Genomic DNA, 24,143 nt, shown 5'->3' on the forward strand with positions numbered 1-24,143 from the left:
ATTTTCAATAAAACTAAATGTGCACGTGGTAATACCTACCCTAGTTAGGCGGGACAACCATGAAAACATAATAGTTCGTGCAGCATGTGAGTCATTTTGCGCGTCGTCTTAAGTTCGCTGTTCTGTAAATACATCCTGGCGTGTGTGCCCAAATCAAAGAATCAATTCCACCTTTACCGAAAATTGCAAAAAACAATCAAACTTTAATTAATTTAGTCCACGAGTTTAATTTGCAGGAGTTTCATCCAATTTCTGGTTAATATCAATTACAGTAAATACATGAATTTTCACCATCGGCTGAATCCAAATCTTTATCGTTCTATTGTTGCATAGTTTAAATCCGAATAATGTCTAACAGAACCGCGGTTTCCTTGGGGTTGCCCGTCTCATGCAATTCCTCCTAATGGCGAGGTACCCCTTCAGATATAAGATCCAATACCAGCTTGTCATTGAAAATGGAAAGTTGTATGTCGAGGAAGTTCCGAACCAAAATCGATTCGTTAAATTCACACCTGTCGTAATTTCCGACTTATGGTATTACAACTTGGTTTGGCAATAATGGCTTTTTTCACATATTCGGAGGATAGGAAAGGTGCCATGAACTATATGCGTGTTTGGATTTGGATATGTGTTCTCGGCGCGACCGGAGACGTTCTTCTAGGCTACATCTATGTCATATTCGACCCTGACAAAATTTCGATTGAAATTTTCAACGTAGTGGGGAAACTTGCAGGCATTATTGAATCGGTACGTGTTTGTTTTTGGAATGTTAGATCGGACATAATGGATGATTTTCAATGACTTCAACTTTTATTGATCTTATTCATTTTATTGATCAATGTTTGTTTTAATTTCGCCACTATGTTTGATCACCATTTAATAAATTACCAGAAACGAAATCAATCTTCCGATTCTCCTTCCTTGGTGCCAAGAGCGGGAGCAGAGTTCGAATCGCTGCCGCCTTTTTGGCAGGTTATACGAGACTCCTTTACTTTGAAGCACCGTTTGCCGTCCTAGTAATCACGTTAATGTCGGCAGATCCACTCGCCTACCACTTGTGGCACTTGATTAACATCCAGCCATCATTTCTTGGCAAGATGAAGATGAAGACGCACCTCCTCCTTTTCGTCATACGATACATGGTAAACCTAATTGGTTTCTATGATGTGTCGCGCCTCGGATTACTCGGTGTGTGTGCATGCCAGCAGGATGCGGAATGTGTTTCTGGAGAGGACGAAATATTGGTACATATAACTGGGCTCAGGTCGCATTTCGGGTGCTGGAAGGTTTCTTAAAACAGGTCACACTGGCCACGATTTGTGGTATGGTGACATGTATAATTGTTGGGGCGTATGTTCTGGTCAGGTTTCATGGGGAATTTTCATACCGGATAATTTCTGTTGATGGGAGTGTACTAGTGATTATGGTCATAGTTACGAGGATCTGGTATGGAATGTGTGCGGAGGTGAATAGGTTGACGCAAAAGTTTTTGAATTTGTTGAAAAGCTGGAAAGTGTTGCCTGGTATGTTGAATCCGTTTATGGCCGAGTATGCCAATTCATTTAAGAGGAATATTCATGTTAGATTTGTTAAGAGCATGCGACCTATTGCGTTGTTGGTGGGGTGGGGAGATTTTACTTTCTTCTCTGCGAATGCCAAGAATGGGATTTATATTTTGAATATAGTAATGGATCAGACGGTGGCATTAGGTTAGGTTTGTATGCTTATTGCATTTCTCTATTGGTAAAAACCTATAGTGCAGACTTAATTTAGTCCGAGTAAGACAGCATCACTCCAATTGTCCGAATATATGCCCCTTATATTTTTATACTAGTAGGGTCGCCAACAAAGTGGAGAATTTGGGTTTATAATTCAGCATCAATTTTTCAAATTATTTTGCACTAAATTATGAAATTATCAAGGGGGTAGAAATTGGTCGAAAGAAGCTACATTTTGCAAGCTAAATATACGTAACCTGATGATAAAATTTGAAAGTCCCAAGTTAATCATTTCTGATATGGTAATTATTCCCATCATTTATGTATAATGACTATTGGTCGAACACTTCGTACTTACAAGATGGAAATTACTACATGACTCATTTCCAATAATGAAACAAATTTCCACGAATATTATCCCACAAAGTTAAAAGTATATGGTATATATGGTATGAAGAAAGACGTCATCTCTGCGACACGTCTCTGGATCCAGTCCAATTTCATCGAGGATATCGACTCTCACATCCCAAAAACTGACATTGCAATTCGTTACGCCCATCACGCCCAGCAATCTGGAGGAGGACGAGTACATGACTCCACAGTGGGGAAATACATACTTCAACTTTTCCCGAACACCAAGACGAACCGACCCCATGCTCGCGGTGCCAAACCTTCTTTCTTTGGAATTCGCTGGGCTGACCAACCAACACCACCCCTACCAGATACCACAAATTGGAGCACGTTTTTAGGAAAATTGAAGGGATCCATTCCCACATTACGGCGCGTTCCGAGGGGGGCAAGACTTCCTGTAGCTCAAGCCCTCTTAAGAACCATTCAAGAGGTCACCACCACCAACCACGATGATAATTGGGGGAAATTATTTACATTTCCCTACGCTGTGATCGCCGTCCCATCAAAATCTGATCACGTCAAGAACCTCACAACTTGGGTCAAGTCTCGAGTTGTCATGTGGGAGAGTGATCACACTACTGCCGTTCCACCTCCAAGAACACCACACCCACCAAGCAATAAACCTCAAAAACAGTCCCAGATTGCAAAAAAAGTGGAAGCGAAACTTTCGGATGGGGACATTAGTGGTGCCATTCGGCTCCTATCTTCAGACGACACCATCGCCACACCAAATGAGGCGACTATTTCTTCACTCCAGGAGAAGCACCCCTACCATCCTGAGCCTGCTAACTTCCCTGAACCTCCAGAACAGCTCGATCCACCCTCTGAAGTCAGTTCCGAAGAACTTTCATCCGCATTATCTTCTTTCCCTCCAGGATCAGCCGGCGGATTGGATGCTCCACGCCCTCAAATTGTAAAAGATCTTCTTGGGCAATCTTTGGGGGAAACAGGCGAGAAATTGGGAACCGCCATAACTAATCTAATCAATATAATCCTCCAGGGAGGTGTCCCAACCACATTCTGCCCGACCTTCTACGGAGCTTCTCTCACCGCCCTGAACAAGAAAGGGGGAGGAATTCGACCAATCGCAGTTGGCAATACATGGCGTCGACTCGTCGCCAAAGTAGTTGTCGCTCGCATCACCCCTGCTCTTGTGGAACATTTTTCCCCACACCAACTAGGAGTCGGAATTAGAGGAGGGGCCGAAATCGGAGCACACGCAGCTCGCCGTTATTGGAACCACCCCCACACAACCCCCAAAGCCTTTCTTAAAATTGATTTTTCCAACGCCTTCAATGAGATCCGACGTGACTGCCTTCTCAATATCGTCAAGGATCGCCTCCTATTAATATTCCTATTTGTCGCCCAAGCCTACTCCTCCCCCTCAAATTTGCAATATGGAACCACCCCCATTTCCTCCCAACTGGGCGTACAGCAAGGGGACCCTTGTGGACCAGGACTCTTCTGTTTGGTTCTCCAACCAGTTGTCGAAGCAGTCCAGACAGAGTTTAACATGTGGTATCTCGATGATGGGACAATTGCTGACTCTCCCGAGGAAGTTCTGACCGCTTTTGAGACTGTGCGTCGTATGGGGACAGACGTGGGACTGCACCTGAATGAGGCGAAGTGTGAAGTTGGCATCTTCGGCGGCGACCCCAACACTCATGAGGACATTTACGAAATGTTCCGACAGGTTTCTCCGGACATCCAAAAGATCTCCCCCGAAGTTGCCACCCTACTGGGGGCCCCTCTCACCGACTCCGCCATCGAGAAAATCATGGAGAAGAAGACCTCTCAACTTTCGACACTGGGCGACCGTCTTCGCCAACTTTCATCACACAGTGCATTTTTTCTTCTCCGTGCCTCCATCTCGATCCCTCGCCTAATCTACTTCTTGCGATGTGCTCCGACTTGGCGAAATCATGCTGCCCTCCTATTATATGACAACGCCCTAAAAATAGCAGTGGAAGGTATCCTCAATTGTTCACTTTCTCCCGATTCTTGGTCCCAATCATCACTTCCGGTCAAGTTTGGAGGATTAGGTGTCAGGCATGCTGTAGAAACGGCGATTCCGTCTTTCCTCGCGTCGTCATATAGCTGCCTCCCACATCTAAACTCTCTCCTCCCGGACTTTCTTTGTGAACAAGATGACGCCGTCACAGAAGGAGAACAGCAATGGTCACTCCACGGTCCCACCGAACTTCCACCCATGCTACTCCGAGGTTCGCAAAAGGTTTGGGAATTGCCAATCATCACGAAAACAATATCTACTCTACTTTCCACTGCACTAACGCCACATGACACCGCTCGAATCCTCGCCATGGATCAGCCCCATGCTGGAGCATGGTTGAACGCACTTCCTTCACCACAATTGGGAACACATCTTTCGAACGATTCTTTCCGAGTCGCCGTCGCCTTTCGCCTTGGTTGCGAAATCTGTCAACCTCACCGCTGTCCTTGTGGCGCTGATGTCACCTCTAAAGGCTACCATGGCCTCTCATGCAAGAAAAGCGCTGGTCGTTGGTCTCGCCATGAAGCTGCCAACGACATCATCGCACGTGCTCTTCGTTCTGCTGAAGTGCAATGCATTAGAGAGCCGGCAGGATGCTCACGCGAGGATGGAAAACGCCCTGACGGGATGACTCTGGTGCCATGGACTCGAGGACGTTCAATGGTCTGGGATTACACCTGTGTGGATACCTACGCACCCAGCCACCTACCCCACACTACCATCAACCCAGGGTCAGCGGCAGAGAAAGCAGAAAATAACAAGAAAAATAAGTATTCATTTCTTCAGGACCATTTCCTCTTCATTCCAGTGGCACTCGAAACCAGTGGAGTATGGGGAGGAGAAGGTCTCTCATTAATAAATGAAATCGGAAGAAGAATTTCTGAGAGGACAGGGGACAAGAGATCTGCAACTTTTCTTCGTCAACAAATCTCTATTGCCACACAGCGAGGTAACGTCGCCGCGATTTTAGGATCTCTTCCAGCCGGAAAGGAATTGGATGAAATCTACTACTTCTGATTTTTTCACAACCACATCATCACCGTCAACTTTATCATCATCATTCCGATTTTTTTTTATTTTCTGCGACATTTGTCATCGACGATATGTATTTTAATATTTATAGAACCTATTGTGATTAGTGATTAAAGTGACTTTTGTGATACTCTTAATAACCTAAATTATTAAAATAATAAACCTTGACTAGGAATAATTTCAAAATTCTAACCTAAATACAAAAACTTTCAGGAATCACCATGAGTAACCCCATCAGGTTTAAAATTTTACGAAGTTACGAATCTAAAACTGCGACATATATCTAAATCAGCAAACATTAATTAAACGTTGTCCCGTAAACTCAATGCAAAACTAGCTGGAAATGCGTGACAAAAATTGGCCAAAAATAACATCTGTAAATGACTTTAAAATCTGTCAAAAATGATGTTTATTGTTTTTAGGAAGCTTTACACGTTGACGTAACGTGATTACGTCATGTCAACCGAGCGACCACAGTTATATCAATGACTTAACGCTGGTCAAACCAGGTTTTTCTCACCCAATGCTATCCCGCATGACAGCTCTTACTTTTCGTAACCACATAAGATACACTTTTAGCTCCAGTTTGAGGAAATCCACAATGTGCACAACCAGTGTTATCCCAAGCAAAAAAGCTGCATTTTTGCTTTATTGCTTTTAACTTGGTTTAAAGATGCTTTTTTGCTGTATTGAAATTGATGCTTTATTTTTTCATTCAAATACTTTTCGGGTGTAGCCTCAGCTCTTTGCCCGTACATCTCATAGTCTGACTTTGTGTCTGTGTGTTCTTAGTTACGCGGGGCACCAATATCGTGACCTTCAACCCCCTCAACACGGGGGGTCTGCCCCACGACTAGTATAATGGAAAAAACCCTTTTCGGGAAAACCACCAACACATGGAATCGAACCCCGGCCTAGCTGGCGTAGCTGCAAAGGATTCCACTAGGTTATACTGACGTAGTCGATGTGTTATTGCTTTTTTGATACTTATAGCATAATAGTTCTAATGTACGCCGCTAGCTGGCGCCAAGTAAAAAGCACTTCAGCATTATAGCACTTTTTGCTCTTTTTGCTTTTTATCGAACACTGCCCACAACTGCATGGTTGCACTTACAATCTATTAAAAATTATTATAATTAGTGAAATTACCATGGCGTAAATTCCAGTCAACAAGTTTGTTATTCACTGTCGCATTGTTTGCTCACGTTCCACTTTTTGCGGTTGACACACACATTTAATTTTAACACGTTGCAATCATGCCATGATACAGGCTTCACACACAGTAGATAAGTATTATACACCGTTGTGCAATCTAAGTTTCGGGCGCAGAAAATTTATGCGCACGAAACTCAACTGATTTCCACTGTTGACAAACATACGTTGTTATTAATCATGATTTTGCAGCCTGCAAAAATCAATCACAATTTGACACGATAAACAATTGAAATTTTACAATGACTTGCACGGTGAGTAAGCTGTATGTATGCATTAGTGTAGTAATTAATGACGGATGGATTTTGCTACTTGATCATCCTGGTATAAATACAGGAGCGGAGACCCACTTGCACACATTCGAAGCGGTGTCTAGATTGGCAGAGCAAAATTACCCGCAATAAAATGGCCCCCTTAAATTTATCCCTTCTTATTCTTCTCGCCGTAACATTTTCCTGTAGGACAATCGGTGGCAATGTAATTGACACTTTCAACCTGAATAGTTTACGGTAAGAGTCACCGCTCCATTTATACTAAGTTATTACGGAGGTTGCAATAGTTAGTGACATAGACGATAAATGGTTCAAACTAAACTGATCACGGGTAAAAATTAAATTTATTAATCTAATTTGTTCTCAATAGCGATGATACTATCCCACTCGCCGCCAACGACTCCTGGCGAGCCCAGGCCCTCGCTGACATTGAAACCCATCGTAAATCAGACCTCTACATATCTGTGACCGATGCTCTTGGTCGAGCCGTTCCTGATGCCCAAGTCCGATTCGAAATGAAGCGACAAGTCTTCAATTTCGGCACAGCTGTAGGCGTCCGCCAGATGTGGACCCTTGACCTAGCTACTGCTGCCAGATTCCAGCAAATCATCATCAACAATTTCAACACCATTCGAAAACGACCACAAGTGGCCCCAATGGCAAACCTCGCAATCCAACACAGACTCCAATCACAGGGTAACCTGGACCAACGAAGTAATTGCGTGGGCTGCCCAAAGAAATATTAAGGTTAGAGGTCACGCCATGCTTTGGGGGTCGTGGAGGTGGTCACCATCCAATATCCCGCGAGACCCTCCCGGACTCAGGAGTGCGATTGCGAACCACGTCCAAGATATTGGGTCACGACACAGTGGACGATTGATAGAGTGGGATGTACTGAACGAACCTTACTCAGAAAACGATTACACGAATCTACTAGGCAGGGAGGCAATGCTGGATTGGTTCAGAGCTGCCCGATCTGCAGATCCAAACGCCAAATTGTATCTCAACGATTATCCAAATCCGTCAGATTCCACATTCATTAATTTTGATGCGGACGTACTCCGTTTCCTTGTTCAAAATGGGGCCCCTGCGGTGTATCGGGACTTGGTCTTCAACCAATGGTGGTCTGACGTGACGGGAACAACAGACGCAGTTGGTCACTTCACTTCCAGAGTTTTTCAGGGGCATTATGATATCCATGTCACGAAGGGTAATAAGACCAAGATTGTAGAGACTACTTTGTCTCACGGTCAGTCGGTTCAATCACTTAATATCGTGTTTGATTAATTTTAAAGGGTTGGGCAAATACAAATTAAAATATTTTCATGTTAAAATTGAAGTCTGTTTATGATTTGTGTCTGTAAAATCTACGTTATGCATATCTATATAAACAACATGATAGTCATAACCTGTCATAACCTGTAATTATATGGTCCATTAGCCTTGTTTTATTTTAAATTGGTTTAAAAAATAATTGATGAAATAAATTATTATTATAAATTATTATTATCTAGATAAGGTGGGCAGGTTGATGTTAAAACCGCTAAAAAACTTTATTTTACCTATGGAACTGAAAATAAAAGATAGAGAATAACTATAAAACAAAGCTTGATACACTTGGTGGATTTAATATTTCTTGAGTAAAATAAGACCAACATAAAAATTTGCTTAATGTGGAAAAAATAGAAAAAAATATGTACTTGAGTGAAATTGAATATTTTCATATATATAAGTCAAATACAATTATCTATGCCTGCTACCATGTAAAATGCATTTCTACATATATACATACTTCAATAATAATAAATAATCAGGGAAATGGATGAATTTGTCACTTGTTTGTGTGACTTTTCATTTTTATTCGTCTCATAAAAGTTGTATATGAAATTGAATTTGGTATATGTCCCTTAGAGACATGCTCATTTCAAAGGAAACTGAAGCAATTTAAATAGATTTATGCAATTGAGAAAACAAATACATACTAGGGACATAGGCTCTTAGGTTAAGCGGTAAATTCGCTCTTTCATTCCTAGTCGGTGCATATATTAGCCACATTGGACGTCGTATATGCCGCTTTTAACGGAAGGTTTCTTTCCATATCAACAAAGTATGCAATGAACCACCGATTTCCTAAAATTGTGGGGCAAGGAGCATGCCAAACATCCCAGCTTAGACGATCTTCAGTTAAGTAGTTTCTCCTGTAAAATTATTTATGTGAAAATGAATGCGAATTATTAGCATAGCTAAAGTCTGCGAACCAGTATATTAATGACCCACTGACTGCTTTAACCTTCAAAGGAATTTCTGGAAACACAGTCTCCCCGCCAAGTTCTGGGTCGCTAATCTATTTCAAGACAATGTTTGGAATAAAAATTTATGAAATTTTATGAAATACTTACGTAAATTATTATGCTGGCTAATCGTTTGGTAAACATTTTCACTTCATTGATCTGATTAGGCACTCGGAAGGAGTCGTGGTGCACTTTACCTTCCCCTGCTTGATGGTATACTGAGACACGATAGTAACCTCCGAGATGTATCCCAAGCATGGATTCCAACTTATTGGTTAGCCCGGTGTGCCCAATTGGTGGGAATTCTTCTTCACGTATTGCTAGAGATGCAATGATTAAGATACATGTAGTTGGTGTATTTTTAGTTAGGGGTGTCATCTGGCTAAAAAAGATAGCTGGAAATCTGCGTTTTCCAGGAAAAACAAAATATATAATGCTAATTAAGATAAGATACGTCAGTTTCACACCGGAAAGCCTCTCCATTGAATTAGTGTATCTTTTTCAGCCGGATTGCAGCCTGTAATTTCATTCCAAGAACTGAAAATAGTCTTATATATTTGGTATTACATGTAAAATCCATGGCGCTTTCTCCAATTTCAGGAACAGGTGCTGCTAATATTTTAACCTTTTCTATCCATTGAAGATTGAGAACGTCGTAAAACTGATACACGTCTGGAGAGTCCCAAAGCTTCTCGACCTTTCGAGGGGCTAAGACATAGAATGGATGACCTCCATGATCAGTCCAACATCTGAGATTACTAAGTGGGGGAGGATTCACCTGCGTAATTTAATCATTAAAACCACAGTTCGGCTTGATTTATCCCGAGCCAAAATATGGTTATATGTTAAAGAGCCGTCACCCTTGATTTGGCCAACCCTGCCTTCCCCCCGAAGAAAACTTGTACCCTTTTTAGTAAATAAGTCGGCGTTAACTATGAGGGTGGCCTCAACAAAATTTCATATAAAAACATACTTCAGTTTTCTCCTTGCTTTACTATATTGATTTACTGTTGCGAATTGCAGCTTCATACGAAAAGCTTCAAAATTCAGGGTAGGTCGGCCTATGCGGTCCTACCGCACACCAAATTTCAGAACTCTCCGTTGTAACTCTGCGAACCGGGATTTGCAATTCAATTAGTAAAGGGTTACATTTAGAAATTTTCTGGGAAGTCAAATTAGTTGACACCGGTTGTTATCTGCCTCCTCTTGTCATTCACATGACATCCCGAAATTTGCTTAGTTTAATGTAGATTAAACATATTTGGGCGATTGGGAAAATATATGCATGAAGTATGGCGAAATACACTATTAACCTCAAAAAATCTGATCTATCTTAACCAAAATTTTGTTAAGAACCGCTTTGGCTTATTTCCGAACTTATCTCATACTTTTGCCTAATAAAGAGGTGTGCCAAATTTTCATGTGGATGGGATAAGTTCGAAGAGAGTAATCGTGACAGCATAAAGGCCGACAACATTTCGTAGGGCCTTGCGATGGCAATAAATTAAAGAAATATATATATTTGCCTTATTTAGAGTACCTTAACCGCATCGGAATCAGAGCAAATAGCAATATGCTTAAAATTCCGTTCCGCTGGGAGTTTGCTTCCTTCCCAAATATCTAGAAATTCGTCCATTTGGAACTGAAACAGGGGTTCAGGAACCCCTGTATAATTGGAGAGGGCATCGACAAAAACATATTTACGGAAGCCTAGTTGGCGGTCTCGAATGTAAATCTCGTCATGTTTAGCAATAAGATGCCGCTCAAGGTCCTCAGCTTGTTTTATCAAAACAGTATCATTGTTTCCCCGCCCTCGGGCTAGGAGAACATTTACCCAGTCCCATACTTGGACATAGTATTCCATCTCAAGTCCTTCCTTTGCTAATTGCAATGGCTGTTGGTTGGTTAAACCGATGCCTGTCGTGACCGACCGGAAAGTCCCATCAATAAGCTGCGAAACGTTTAAAGGTCGTTCAAGTTAAAAAAAATTAAAAACTCTAAAAATTTACTGGCTGCTCTAAACAAATGTCTACCTCTTTTGTGGGGAGATTGTAGAAAAATTGCAAAGTTAGAATACTAGCTGAAACAGTGGTGGTTGCGGTTGTCGAAATTTCAAATTCGTCTGGAAAAGTGAGTTTATCGTGATTTGTGATTTCCTTCAGAACCGTGGGCATGTAGTGTTGCCATCGGTAAAACATTCGATATGTGAGTAGTAGATGATCAAAAACTTTGTATTTTCCTCGGGCTGCTGCTGTACTGCTTTCGTAATCTTCGATGTACTCTTTCAGATATGGAACTACACTGCTACTTACATTCCAATGTTTAACCATGGAGTATACCATTTCTTCTTTGTCAGCCCACTTTTCAGTGTCCAAAAGGGAAGTGAAGACCCCAACCTTGATAAATTTTTATTAGAATACCTCCCAAATAAATGTTCTTAAAATAAAAGTCGTACCCGTGCCATTAGGGAAGTGATGTATATTATTCCTACCAACATTTGATGCGGCATGTAGAGCTTTATGCAGAATCTAGAATTTTACGGCAAATACTCACAGCCGTTTGTGAGGTGTTTAAATCAAAGGCAATTTAACAATGGTTTGAATTTGGAAAATCGTTTAATTATGTTCATTGTGCATGAGTGAGCCTCTCTGCTAAAAGAATACTCATTGAGATTTAATCGAAAAAGAAATCCAAGAGCCTCAATTTATTTGATTGTTCTTTAATTGGAAGAGAAACCCACCACCAATTTATTTGATTGTTCTTTAATTGGATGAGAAACCCACCACCAATTTATTTGATTGTTATTTAATAGAAACAGACATCAAATCGGTGCGCAACAAATTTTTTAAAAATAAATTGTGCCACATAAATGAGACCAGTGAACTCGACTCATTGTTAAGGTGTATACCTAGTTATCTTTCAATTAATTATTTTCTCAAAATAGCCAGCAAAAGTTCAAACTAGCTAAAGCTTCCGAAAAGTCATGAAGTGCCTACTTTTCATATTCCTGCTCTTCCCGGAGGTAAATAATAAATGTTAAGATTCTGTTATTTAAATCTATGTCAACAAGCTTATATCGCACCTCTCTTTAGTCGTGGCAACCAGGGGGATAAAAAATAGAGGGGTATCTTCACTGAAATTCTTAAACCCCAACCGTACATTGTACCTTGTTGTCATGACTACGGGGGGTGCCGTACTAACCAGCGTTTCCTAACCTAATTTCTTTCTCCACAGCGGGGCATTCACCTTGAACTCAATTTCAAACTCCCGCCTTCATTACATGTTTTATATATTAATCGATTAGCTAAGCTGGAGGAAGTTCTGTATCAAAAGCTGGTTGGATCCCATATTCCGAATAGCTCAATTGTACATTTGGAGGAATACTTAACGGATTATAGGAGCAGTAGAGGTGAAGTATTTGAACACCCGCTCCTCACCTATCGAATGTTGTATAGGTTCGCAAAGTATTTGCCGTCAATTATGGAACAGGTGGAACAAGAATATCAGACAGAATCCAACGATGTAGAATTTCCGGGCGATGACGGGCTGTTTATGGGAAGCGTGGCATTGCTAGATTTGCAATTTTCTTACAACTTCTCGGCAACCGAGGCAAATATTTATAAAATCGTATATTCATGGTTGGCATTCATAAACCTGTTGTGTTTTACTAGTTGTTGGAAGGAAGGTTTGGCGCAATTCAAGCACCCCACGGTCTAACTCCCCTCCACGGTTTGCAGCTTGTTAAGCATGGCCTAGAGGTTGGATATTATGTACAGATTTGGTCCTGGTTGTCCCTTTTGAAACACCTCCTTCCAAACAACGCCGAACTTCAAGAACTGAAGGACAAGACAATTCTTGCACATGATGAAACCTACCAAGTTAAAAAGTTAGTGAATTATATTCCCAAGAATTTTTAACAACTCTCAACAAATTACAGGACTAGGTACTGTTTTACGCAGCCACTAGCTCAAATGGCTTCGACACCCCTGCATCACGCTCAAATAGCTGAAATGTATAGAGGCGGCATGGGGAGTGGGTTACAATTGGAAAGGAACTTCGTATCTTACACACTGTGCTCTAATTCTTCCCTGGCGCCAGAACCAAAGGCAAACTTTCACTGTTGGAACGATCGAAGCTCTCATCACTACTTTGTAATAAACCCATTAAAGACATAGCTACTCTTTGACTCGCCACCAATCTATCAATTTCATGATATTGTGGGCAATCAATGGATACGAAGAACAGTTGAAGCTTCCACGCCAGGATTGGAGACTGATGCCATGGTAGTGAACCGACCTCCGAGATCTTTGCCGGGACAAATGAGTTTTACATGTGGGTATTCTTTGCTACCCCAATTAGAGTTATAGAGATTCCCACTCCCTTGGAATTTATGGAATTTATAAATTCCCAATTTTCCCTTTTTACCCGGAATTTATTTTTATTCCCGCATAAGCCCAATGTTAAAAATAAATTCCCCGCGAATATATACCATGGGAATATTCCGGGATTCTATTATCGCTCCCTGGGAATTTTATAACTCTAACTTCAACAAGGTCTAATCTTCATATTGCTTTTCGTAAATATTAATAGTTTTAAAAGAATCCGAGCTCCCGGACGGGAGAAGTGTCGCTATGAAGTTAGAACGCGTATTGGGGCTTCATTTAAGGGGACAGGCTGGAGATGATTATAGAATTTCGGTCTACCATACTGGAGGTGATGGTGATTTACATATTGACGCATTTCGACCACCAAACCAGCGCCATCAACCACACTTTTTTGCTAACAGACTCGGGACGCTAATTGTTTACGTAAGATTAAATTAACCGTAGCATATGCTAGAAGTAGCTCGACCTTTAATATTAAGTACAGGACGATGAATATGACAAAATTGTGACACAATACCACAACACCACTAGTGCAGAATAATCATACAAAATAGTGACAAAATTGTGGGACAGACGGACAGACGGACGGACACGACAAATTAAATAGCTTCTCATGCTTCGCACGACGAGCTAATAAGGCGATGACAACTCGGTGTTAATAAATATTTGTGAAACCATCAGATGGGTGACACCAAACTCGGCGGAGAAACTGTTTTTCCAGATTTGGGCCTAAAAGTTAGGCCTGTACGGGGCTCGGGTCTATTTTGGACACACTATAAGAGACATGGTAAGATGAACTGGAAGTCATGGCACAAACCTTGTCCCACTGTTCTTGGATCGCGATGGTTCATGTCAATTTTTGTAATGCAAACTGAAAATATGTTCAAGTACAAGTGTACTCTTAACCAGGATGATTAATTGTACCGTTGAATGTGTATGTTTTGAATAAAGTGTTTTGCATTTCCATGTTGTTGGCCGATATCCGCCATTACCAATAAAATTTATTCATTCCCAATCTTTTTTCGTTTAAAAATTAGGTTATCATTTGCATTCAGTATCGTGCCTTGCTTAAGGTGACACTTGATTTTGTCCACGTCGAAAGTCTCGAGTTTGACGACTTTGTATGTAAGATGCACATATTACTTGGCCCACGTGTTTAATTTTTCCACTGTCTCATATACCCGGTGTTCAAAATATTGTAATACTAGAGTAGACGCCCGTCATACGACGGGCTAGCGAGAACCTTTCTAGTACTATCGGTCTCTACTTCTAAAGTGCATAGGTGAGCGGTCAAGGGCCCTGTAGTGTGCATTATAGCAATCAGAAAACAGCTCAACCGAAACTGCTGCAGAAGTAGTTGGAGTTGAGACCGATAGTATCCAATAGACCCAGTTACATGGAAGGCTTTTTCCGCGGATTAAAATTTTCGACGCTAAAAACATTGTTTAATTGATTTTATTGTAATCTTGGAATTGTGATTTATAAGTAATTGGCCATGAATTTTAGAAATTAGTGTTGAATCATGCCCTCATGTTGTTTACATGGGCCAAAGGGGTCGTCCAAAATGATGATATGAAACAAAAACGCGGCTTGAATCTATAAACCACACCCCCTACACCTCACATTCCTCCCACTTTCTCCCCAATAATAAAATGACAAAAATTTTCAATCTGCTCCCAGCCATCCATGTGTGGTATGGACTAACCAAACCTCACATCATACTATATGGTGAATCCAGAATAAATAGACCATGGGAATTCTTGGGAGGCTAAATGGCCGACCTCGCCATAAGGTATAACATGTAGACTTTGAAAATTCACTGTGCGGTCAGTTCTTGACCGATTTTCAAAATGCCGCCCGTTTTGGAAACCTCGACCCCTTGCGCGAAATGTATAATTTCAGATTTTTCAAATTCGGCCCCACCCCCTCGTTATCCAGGTCACAAGGTCAAAAAACGAGTAACATATCTATGTATAATTTGAAATTTCTACGACGTTATTTGAAGGTGTTCGGCGTAAATTCTGGGCGGCAGTGTCTGAAATAGTCAGACCATCAGATTGGCGACTAGTTTGTCACACCCCCTGATGTTAAGTCAGTGTGGGGGTGGTCGAAAGTCAATTCCAATGCATTAAAGGGACAAGAAATTCTCTAAATACTTGGTTTCTGACGTCGCCACCGCACATAATCGTACCCAGGTCACCCTCCTTATCCATGCAAAATTATGGGTGACCCCATGGCGACGGGGGGTGTGGTCATCAGCGCTTTTTCCAAGACCCCACCCAAGCACGGCATGCGACATATCATTTTTCTCAGCTCGCCAAGGGGATCTCGGCGACATAGTTGGAATTTAAAAAAAACCACACCCCCTGCGGGTGTGGTCATCGATTCCCGCCTAATCCTGCTAAACCATGCCATGCGACATATCATTTTTCTCAGCTCGCCAAGGGGATTGCGGTGACATAATTCGAATTTAAAAAACCACACCCCCTGTGGGTGTGGTAGTCGACTCCAGCCGAATCTAGCCACATTTCGGCATGCGACATATCATTTTTCTCATCTCGTCAAGGCGATCGCAGTGACATAATTAGAATTTCAGAATTAAAAACCACACACCCGGTGGGTGTGGTCAGCGATTCCTGTAGAATCTTGCCAACACATGGCATGCAGTAAATCATTTTTCTCAGCTCTAATGCCCTTTGGATATGTTGTAGTCCCCTATGAGTATTCTAAAACCCTTAAAAGGTTTGATGCCATGGCCACATTTGTGTCCGCCACACCCACTCAAAGGTACAAAAAACACGAAAAATACGCTTTTTCGGTGCATTATATAATTCCCCGAAAATCCGATCCAAATTGTATTTTCGACAAAGTGTATTTAAGCATTTTTTGTGATCCTAGATAGTTGCTTGATCATATATGTACACGATATCTAACTCAACTTTTTTGAAATTTTGATTTTTTAGAACACACACTCATGGAGAAAAAATTTTCGAAATTACTCAAAACATTTAAAACATATAATTTGATATCGGATATCATAAAACAAGTGGGAGTAATCTGGGAGTACAATGGTGACATTTTTTTCGAAATCCGACAAAAATTGGATTTTTGGCTATCGTTTGAAAGTAATGATTCTCGAGGTTTTGAGGCGTTTAAGTTAGCGTGGCGGGCGCAAATGGAACCATGGCATCAAACCTTTTCAGGGTTTTAGTACATTCATGGGGTGCTAACCAACATATCCTAAGGGCATCGAATTCTGAGAGGGATATGTTCTGAAGTTCCTCTCTTAAGTTGAGATTCTGTCCCAAGAACATCTTCTAGTTAAGATCCACTGTGTAAAATGATATAGCACACGACATGGTTTAATTTAATTCGAAAAGTCAAAACTGACCGTACCCACCGGGGGTGTGGTTTCGAAACTTAATATTTTAGGTGAAAGCCCCTCATCGAGCCGGGCTAAATGATATATCACACGACGTGGTTTCGATAAGCTCGAAGAGTCACTGATAACCACACCAACTGGGGTTGTGATTTCTGAATTTTTATATTTCAATTGAGATTCTCTTATCGAGCTGAGAAAAATGATATACCACGTGATATGGTTTTATTTAATTAGAAAAGTCGAAAATGACCACACCCACAAGGGTGTGGTGTTTAAAATTCGATTTATTCCTCCGCATTCACCTATTGGAGCTGAGAAAAATGATATACTGCATGCCATGTGTTGGCAAGATTCTACAGGAATCGCTGACCACACCCACCGGGTGTGTGGTTTTTAATTCTGAAATTCTAATTATGTCACTGCGATCGCCTTGACGAGATGAGAAAAATGATATGTCGCATGCCGAAATGTGGCTAGATTCGGCTGGAGTCGACTACCACACCCACAGGGGGTGTGGTTTTTTAAATTCGAATTATGTCACCGCAATCCCCTTGGTGAGCTGAGAAAAATGGTATGTCGCATGCCATGGTTTGGCAAGATTCGGTGGGAATCGATGACCACACCCGCAGGGGGTGTGGTTTTTTTTAAATTCCAACTATGTCGCCGAGATACCCTTGGCGAGCTGAGAAAAATGATATGTCGCATGGCATGGTTTAGCAGGATTAGGCGGGAATCGATGACCACACCCGCAGGGGGTGTGGTTTTTTTTAAATTCCAACTATGTCGCCGAGATCCCCTTGGCGAGCTGAGAAAAATGATATGTCGCATGCCGTGCTTGGGTGGGGTCTTGGAAAAAGCGCTGATGACCACACCCCCCGTCGCCATGGGGTCACCCATAATTTTGCATGGATAAGGAGGGTGACCTGGGTACGATTATGTGCGGTGGCGACGTCAGAAACCAAGTATTTAGAGAATTTCTTGTCCCTTTAATGCATTGGAATTGACTTTCGACCACCCCCACACTGACTTAACATCAGGGGGTGTGACAAACTAGTCGCCAATCTGATGGTCTGACTATTTCAGACACTGCCGCCCAGAATTTACGCCGAACACCTTCAAATAACGTCGTAGAAATTTCAAATTATACATAGATAAAAAAAAAAAAAGGCTTAGTACAACCACTGGACCCCGCTAACGGGCCATTACCCAGGGAGGGAGAAGAGTATCTGAGCTTGGCAAAGGGGGAAAAACGAGAAAAAACCCCAATGCCGGCACTGGGAATTGAACCCAGCACCTCCATTCAGCCCACTCAGATGGCCGGTTAGCAGGGAAGCACGATCGCCACTCCGCCTCGGCACTCTTCTCTTGTGACAAACTAGTCGCCAATCTGATGGTCTGACTATTTCAGACACTGCCGCCCAGAATTTACGCCGAACACCTTCAAATAACGTCGTAGAAATTTCAAATTATACATAGATATGTTACTCGTTTTTTGACCTTGTGACCTGGATAACGAGGGGGTGGGGCCGAATTTGAAAAATCTGAAATTATACATTTCGCGCAAGGGGTCGAGGTTTCCAAAACGGGCGGCATTTTGAAAATCGGTCAAGAACTGACCGCACAGTGAATTTTCAAAGTCTACATGTTATACCTTATGGCGAGGTCGGCCATTTAGCCTCTCGGTATTATTAACATTGGCCGATGGTCTGTTATTTCTGGATGGACCATAATTTAGTGCGATTTCTGTGATTTTCTTCAACGTGGGGCGAACTGAACAACTGCTTTATTATGCATTATCTGACAAAATCAACTACATATTGGCAATCTACTTGAAATTTTGAGCATTTTCATTAATGTTTCATCCCCATTTAGAAATGAACTAGTTTTCAACTTGAAACTCACGTAAAAATGAAATGCAGCCAAAAACACTCGAGACAGTAATGAAAATACTAACAATTTTAAAGAGAGATTCCAATTTGTAATTTACAAATATGTAGTTGATTATGTCAGAAAATGCATAATAAACAAGCTGTTTCAGTTAGCCCCACATTGAAGGAAATCACACTTGGTACCCTTCCGTGTATTGCTTGGTTGAGCGAAGCCACAGATGACGGTATCCATACATAGATATGCGCTCGCAATGTTAAAAATTCAGCATAGGACGGGGTCTGAAGTGATGTGATTGGCTGATCCCAAGTTCAAATTTCTCCATGTATTTTTGGAGCCGCGCAAGTGGAGCCGTAGCCACTCAGTGCATAATGCCCCTGCTTCTCATTTTTTTATTCTCTTCTCCTCCACACTATTTACCGATCCTGTCTGTCATTTTAGTAGTAAAATGTTTATATTTTATCTGGACGTGCATGTTATTGTACAAATTCAATTAAATAAATTTTATTTTCATGTGATCACATTAATCAAATGCAGATTTTCAATTAAATTTATTACAATAAATTATACTCATCTAGATTCAAGTACTTAATTTAACATCAAGATCGTTTTTTTGATGATACATTCAATAAGAATCCAAATTGGAATAACGATTAAAGTAATTAAAATCACAAACTGCCGTGTTGTCACCACTTAATGTGCGTATCCACCGGCAAATATTAATAAAGCAATTGTGATAGTGTTTAACTAAAAGTTTTTAGTTGTTTACAGATTTCATTATACGTTTTCCCCAAGAAAAATAACTTTACAGTAACGACTAGCTTTATCGTCTTTATTTTATTTATACACAACTGCATATTTGATTAATACAAATTTTTTTTATTGATTGTGTCTTAGTCTGAAAAGCAGTGTATAACTGATGATTTGCGACACTTGAATAAACTACAGTAAACAGTAAACAGTAAACAGTAAACATACTATTAATGTGTAGCAGAAATATGGGTGAGAGAATGAGGAGCACATCCTACGCTCCATTCCGGCTTCAGCCCAGGCAGCCACTGACGTGCCGGTTTTATTATATTTAGATCCGTGAATATCTGATATTTATGAATGCCGACATGCAGCCCTCACGTGGGACGTAGTTATCTTTTAGACGTATTTATGATGGTAAACTAATTTGTATGCCAACATAAATACAATTTGATACGATAATTGGTTTTTGAGGAATGTGACGTTATTTATTATGTGGTTAAGTATTTGTGGAAATGACGAATATTGAAGTTTAGATTTGTGTTTAATTACTTAGGCCTAGTCCATAGTCACATGTCATGCCTCATATCCTCCAATATTAATTTAACATTACAGGATAGAGGGCATGACATGAAAATGGATGACATGGCATGACTATGGATCCGGTTTTATATTTAAAAAAGTCACTGTTTTGCCATAATGACGAAACATACTTGTGTCTTATATATTTGTAGATAAATTTTACTTTGGAAAATAATTTTACAAAGTAAATGCATATGCATGCTTATGGAATTCCCATTCGAAACCAGCCACACAAAAGAAGGCATACATAATTTATTAATATTATTTATATCCCCAATCATGTGTTTGTCAACTGGTATCTAATAAACGTCCAGTCTTAACTCTAATGTACATCTCAAATATAAATAAATAAGTACTTCTTTAGTTGAAGATATATAGTGTTTAAACCTGTTGATTTTATGGTTCTTAAACAAACACGCAATAACCCTTCATTTTTTTTATAGAACCCATTAAAGTCGAATTTAGTTTATTTGTCCACGTCGACAAATAAATAATAAGGTCAACCATAATTTTCTAGTTCTTTGACGGTAGCCCAGTTTTCATTTGAGTATCACAGAATTGTCTCGATAGCTTAAAAACTTCTAAAATGTCGACCCCTCTGATCTGGAAAGCTCTCGATAACTAGGCCCGTTCTTATCGTATTCTGTGGAGAAATCCGTTAGAATGGAGCATAAAATCGCAACAATTTGTCCCCACGACAAACCCTCGAAAAGTCGTCCATATTTCACGATCGTCTTTGCTTCGGTATTTCTATTCGGCCTGGCATAGTCCCTTCATCGGGACTATTGAGACACTCTTTACCAGATGTTAAAATAGCTGACTTCTTAATCAAATACTATCCTGATAGATATCGATTCTCTCCCATTCTCTTGCCTCCGCCTTGTCAACATATTCCTAATTAGTGTCCAAATGTGTCGCATGTTTCCCCTGCAAATCACATATTCTTGCATTCTTTCGAAAATACTGTTAAAAATCGTGCCATTCTTGAAGAGGGGCGGTATTGTGTAAAGTTGAGTTTGTACGATCAACTCAGAATAATTTTGACCCATGCGAGAAGTCTGATTCATACTGGGGCCGCCATTTGTTTACTGTTGACAGTGGTGCTGTGTATCTTCTTTAATTTCGTGACGTTAAAATTGCACGTTGTTGTGCCGATGCCGTTGTACTTGTATTTTCCCACGGTTTCGATCCTCCTGCCTGTCATGCTGGAGGTCATTTTACCTCCAGCGATTCGAATCAATACGGAATCGATGGTGTTAATTCATACCTTAAAATCTGTGCAAGACCCGTATGCGAAGCAAGTTAGGAATCGCTACTTTAGCCGGCGTGTAGAATCCATGAAATCTTGTACGATTGAAGGGGGAGCGTTTGGGTATAGGTTGTTTAATATCGTAAGAGAAACAAAGAGCGAATGTTATTATATAATTGTGGACCAGGACCATACAATAACTGCATTGTTAGCGGTGGATGTGACCCACTTGCGAGATGGTCATATCACACATTGTTGAAAGTACTGCTTGTAACTTACAAGTTGTTGGCTAAGTTCGACTTTACTCACATATTTATGAGTTGAGTAGCCAGGTAGCTTGGCCTAGGCCTCGGTGTGACCTGAACCCGTTTGGGGTTTGCCCGTCTCATCGATAAGTAATTTATTTGTATACCCCCACAAATAAATTATTACATGACTTATCATGTTATCCGTTGTTCAAATTCCACAACCTTGATGCTGGTTAATTTTAATTAAAGCTAGTTGTATGACTCTTGACATTAAGGACTCGGTTTGTGCTAAGAAATATTTTTATTATTTTAAACGTGTCGATCGTGGAAGAGCATGGTCGTTGTACTGTGATCAATTATGATAAAATAATAAAGCTTCAATCAATCAATCAATTATTGACAACGGGGTGCTATTTAAATGTATATATTGTATCACCGATGCTGATGACATTGGACAATTTACCCACCTGTAAATCTCAACCAAGTGCGTAATCATAATTGGAATTGTTCGATATGTAGAAATACAGCGTATGGTACAAAATTAACAATGAATTTATCAGGGAAAAAGAGATAAATCAGACAAGTTTTTTACCTTAGTATCTTCCACATTAACCATTCGTTACTCATCCATTGCTCATCTCAATATCACAGGACACAACTATAGCGTTGAATCGAATTCTCTATTTCTCATTCCACAAAAAGGTATTTCCGCAAGAAATGAATATTGATAATTTTTAAATTTCAATTATTCCATTACACAGATGACTTTACCGAGCAATCCTTGTCTGTTCCCTGCTCTATATCCAACGATCATCCTGTTCTCATCGACAGGACGAATATTCTGAAAATGATGGGGACTCGGATACTATAATGGTACTCAGATCGGTACGAACTGATTTTGCTACCAAGAATTTTACAAGGATTGGAATGTTCCAACTTTAGGTTCAACAACATTCCTTATTCGTGAAGTCGGCAGTGGGACGATATTTGTGGCGAGAGCATGACATTTTGACATGGGTGGGAACCTCAACTTGATAGGCGCATCAGGGTCATTCCTTGTAGGTGAAAAGTGAGGCTTATGGTTACTTTTCACTGTTTAAGCATGACTTAATTATGTATAGGAACTGGCAAACCACAGAAGCCTACGCACGGCTATGATATAAAATTCTTTTTCGGCGTCCGGGGGCCATTTGCGACCTTCATGCCAAGAATAACGAAGGAGAGTGGGGAATATTTCTTGTCAAAGGAGTTGGTCAAGATGTGGGCTGCATTCGCCAAGGATGGGTATGCACGAGATAAATAATATGTGCAAAACTTACAGCGCAGCCTTCATATAGCCCGAGTTGGTGTAGTGTGCGATACTCTTTGTCATATATTCTGAGTATATATTTAAGTTAAATTTCCTCTGCAATTGACCAACGTAAACAAATGCAGCAAACTTTATAAATCCCAGGTGGTGGACCGTAGGTCCTAAATTGGTGAAATGCTCAGACTATATTGTTAGAAGGTCTGAAGTACCGCTGTGCAAATTTTCAGCTCAATCTGATAATTTATAAAAATCGATATAGGTCACCCCGCTATGTCCCTTGGATGATTTTTGTAAAAATTTACTTCATACTTGTCCCTTCTGCTCCATATAACAGCATCTTGCCAAATTTCAGTCTAGCACGACAATTTGATACATAATACCACCTACATGACCCCCAACGGTTCGCCACTTGACCGATTTTGCTCATCTTGGAACTCGATTCCTAGCTTTGTTCACACTACATGTGTACCAAATTTCAAGTCGATCGGATATTATTAAAGAGAGTTATAGATCAGACGGACCGACCAACAGGCAGACGGACCGACGGACACTATGACTACATAAGGCATGACTCGGGATTAAAAGTCAGATTATATTTATGGGGGCTGCGATAAACTTACTGTCAATTTTTAACCAGGAAACCCAAGCAGTTATGGAGTGACGGCCCCGTGTTGGAGTGGACCCAAGCCTTTAAAGATGAGGATGATCAACACCCCACACTTCTCTATATTGATGACATCCCCAAAGTAGAAAGAGTTGGGGATTGGTATGAAAACAATAACATATTTTGGGGTGGTTTAGCCCTCAAAGAATTTGGCAAAGTTTGGGAATCGGAACCGTGAATATTTGAAGGTATATAAAAGTAGTCTGTGCCATTAAATTCGAATCTGGTATATGTATATGTAGTCGTTGTTTGATTTGAGAAATAAATTGAGCTGGTAAATTCTCCCCAACAATTGAATTGCATTTTGTGTTTGAACCATTCTATTGTCAACTAATTAACCTCTTTTTCACCAAAGTTGAGATATCGTGTATTCTCAACCAAGTCCCTTAGAGAGTATTTACATGACATGATGTTGAGAAATTTTCCATTCGCAAGTAACATGAGAGTAGAAAATTGGTAAAGAATGAAGAATTTGATTATGAAAAGTGGAGAACTCGATAGTGAAAAGTTGAATTTTGTCAGCCGAATTTTTGAATATTTTCTATATCAACTCCATGTAAGAATATGGAATTCTCATTTTTCTTGAATTTGTATCAGTTTTGAAAATTGGCAAAACTTAAAATTGGGGTTAGTGGTAACAAGGGCTTTGAAGTTACGGTGAAAAAGAGGTTAATGACCAATCACTCCATCACATCAATTTGTAATTGAAAGAATTGAAATTGAAATTTATTTCAGCGGCA

General features: G+C 40.5%; 1 protein-coding gene across 1 annotated transcript; it reads right to left on the reverse strand.

Annotated features, from left to right (window-relative positions):
- Positions 1–8,685: 8,685 nt before the first annotated feature.
- On the reverse strand, positions 8,686–11,456 carry LOC110861379 (prolyl 4-hydroxylase subunit alpha-1). Its single transcript, XM_022110484.1, has 7 exons — positions 11,403–11,456; positions 10,981–11,343; positions 10,488–10,898; positions 9,515–9,725; positions 9,056–9,267; positions 8,915–9,000; positions 8,686–8,854 (listed from the first exon to the last, which is right to left on the reverse strand). The coding sequence occupies exons 1-7, from the start codon at positions 11,454–11,456 to the stop codon at positions 8,686–8,688; spliced, it is 1,506 nt and encodes a 501-aa protein (XP_021966176.1).
- Between the last annotated feature and the right edge of the window lie 12,687 nt (positions 11,457–24,143).

This window comes from Folsomia candida, unplaced genomic scaffold (assembly GCF_002217175.1).
Source record: "Folsomia candida strain VU population unplaced genomic scaffold, ASM221717v1 Fcan01_Sc041, whole genome shotgun sequence".
NCBI classification, from domain to species: domain Eukaryota; kingdom Metazoa; phylum Arthropoda; class Collembola; order Entomobryomorpha; family Isotomidae; genus Folsomia; species Folsomia candida.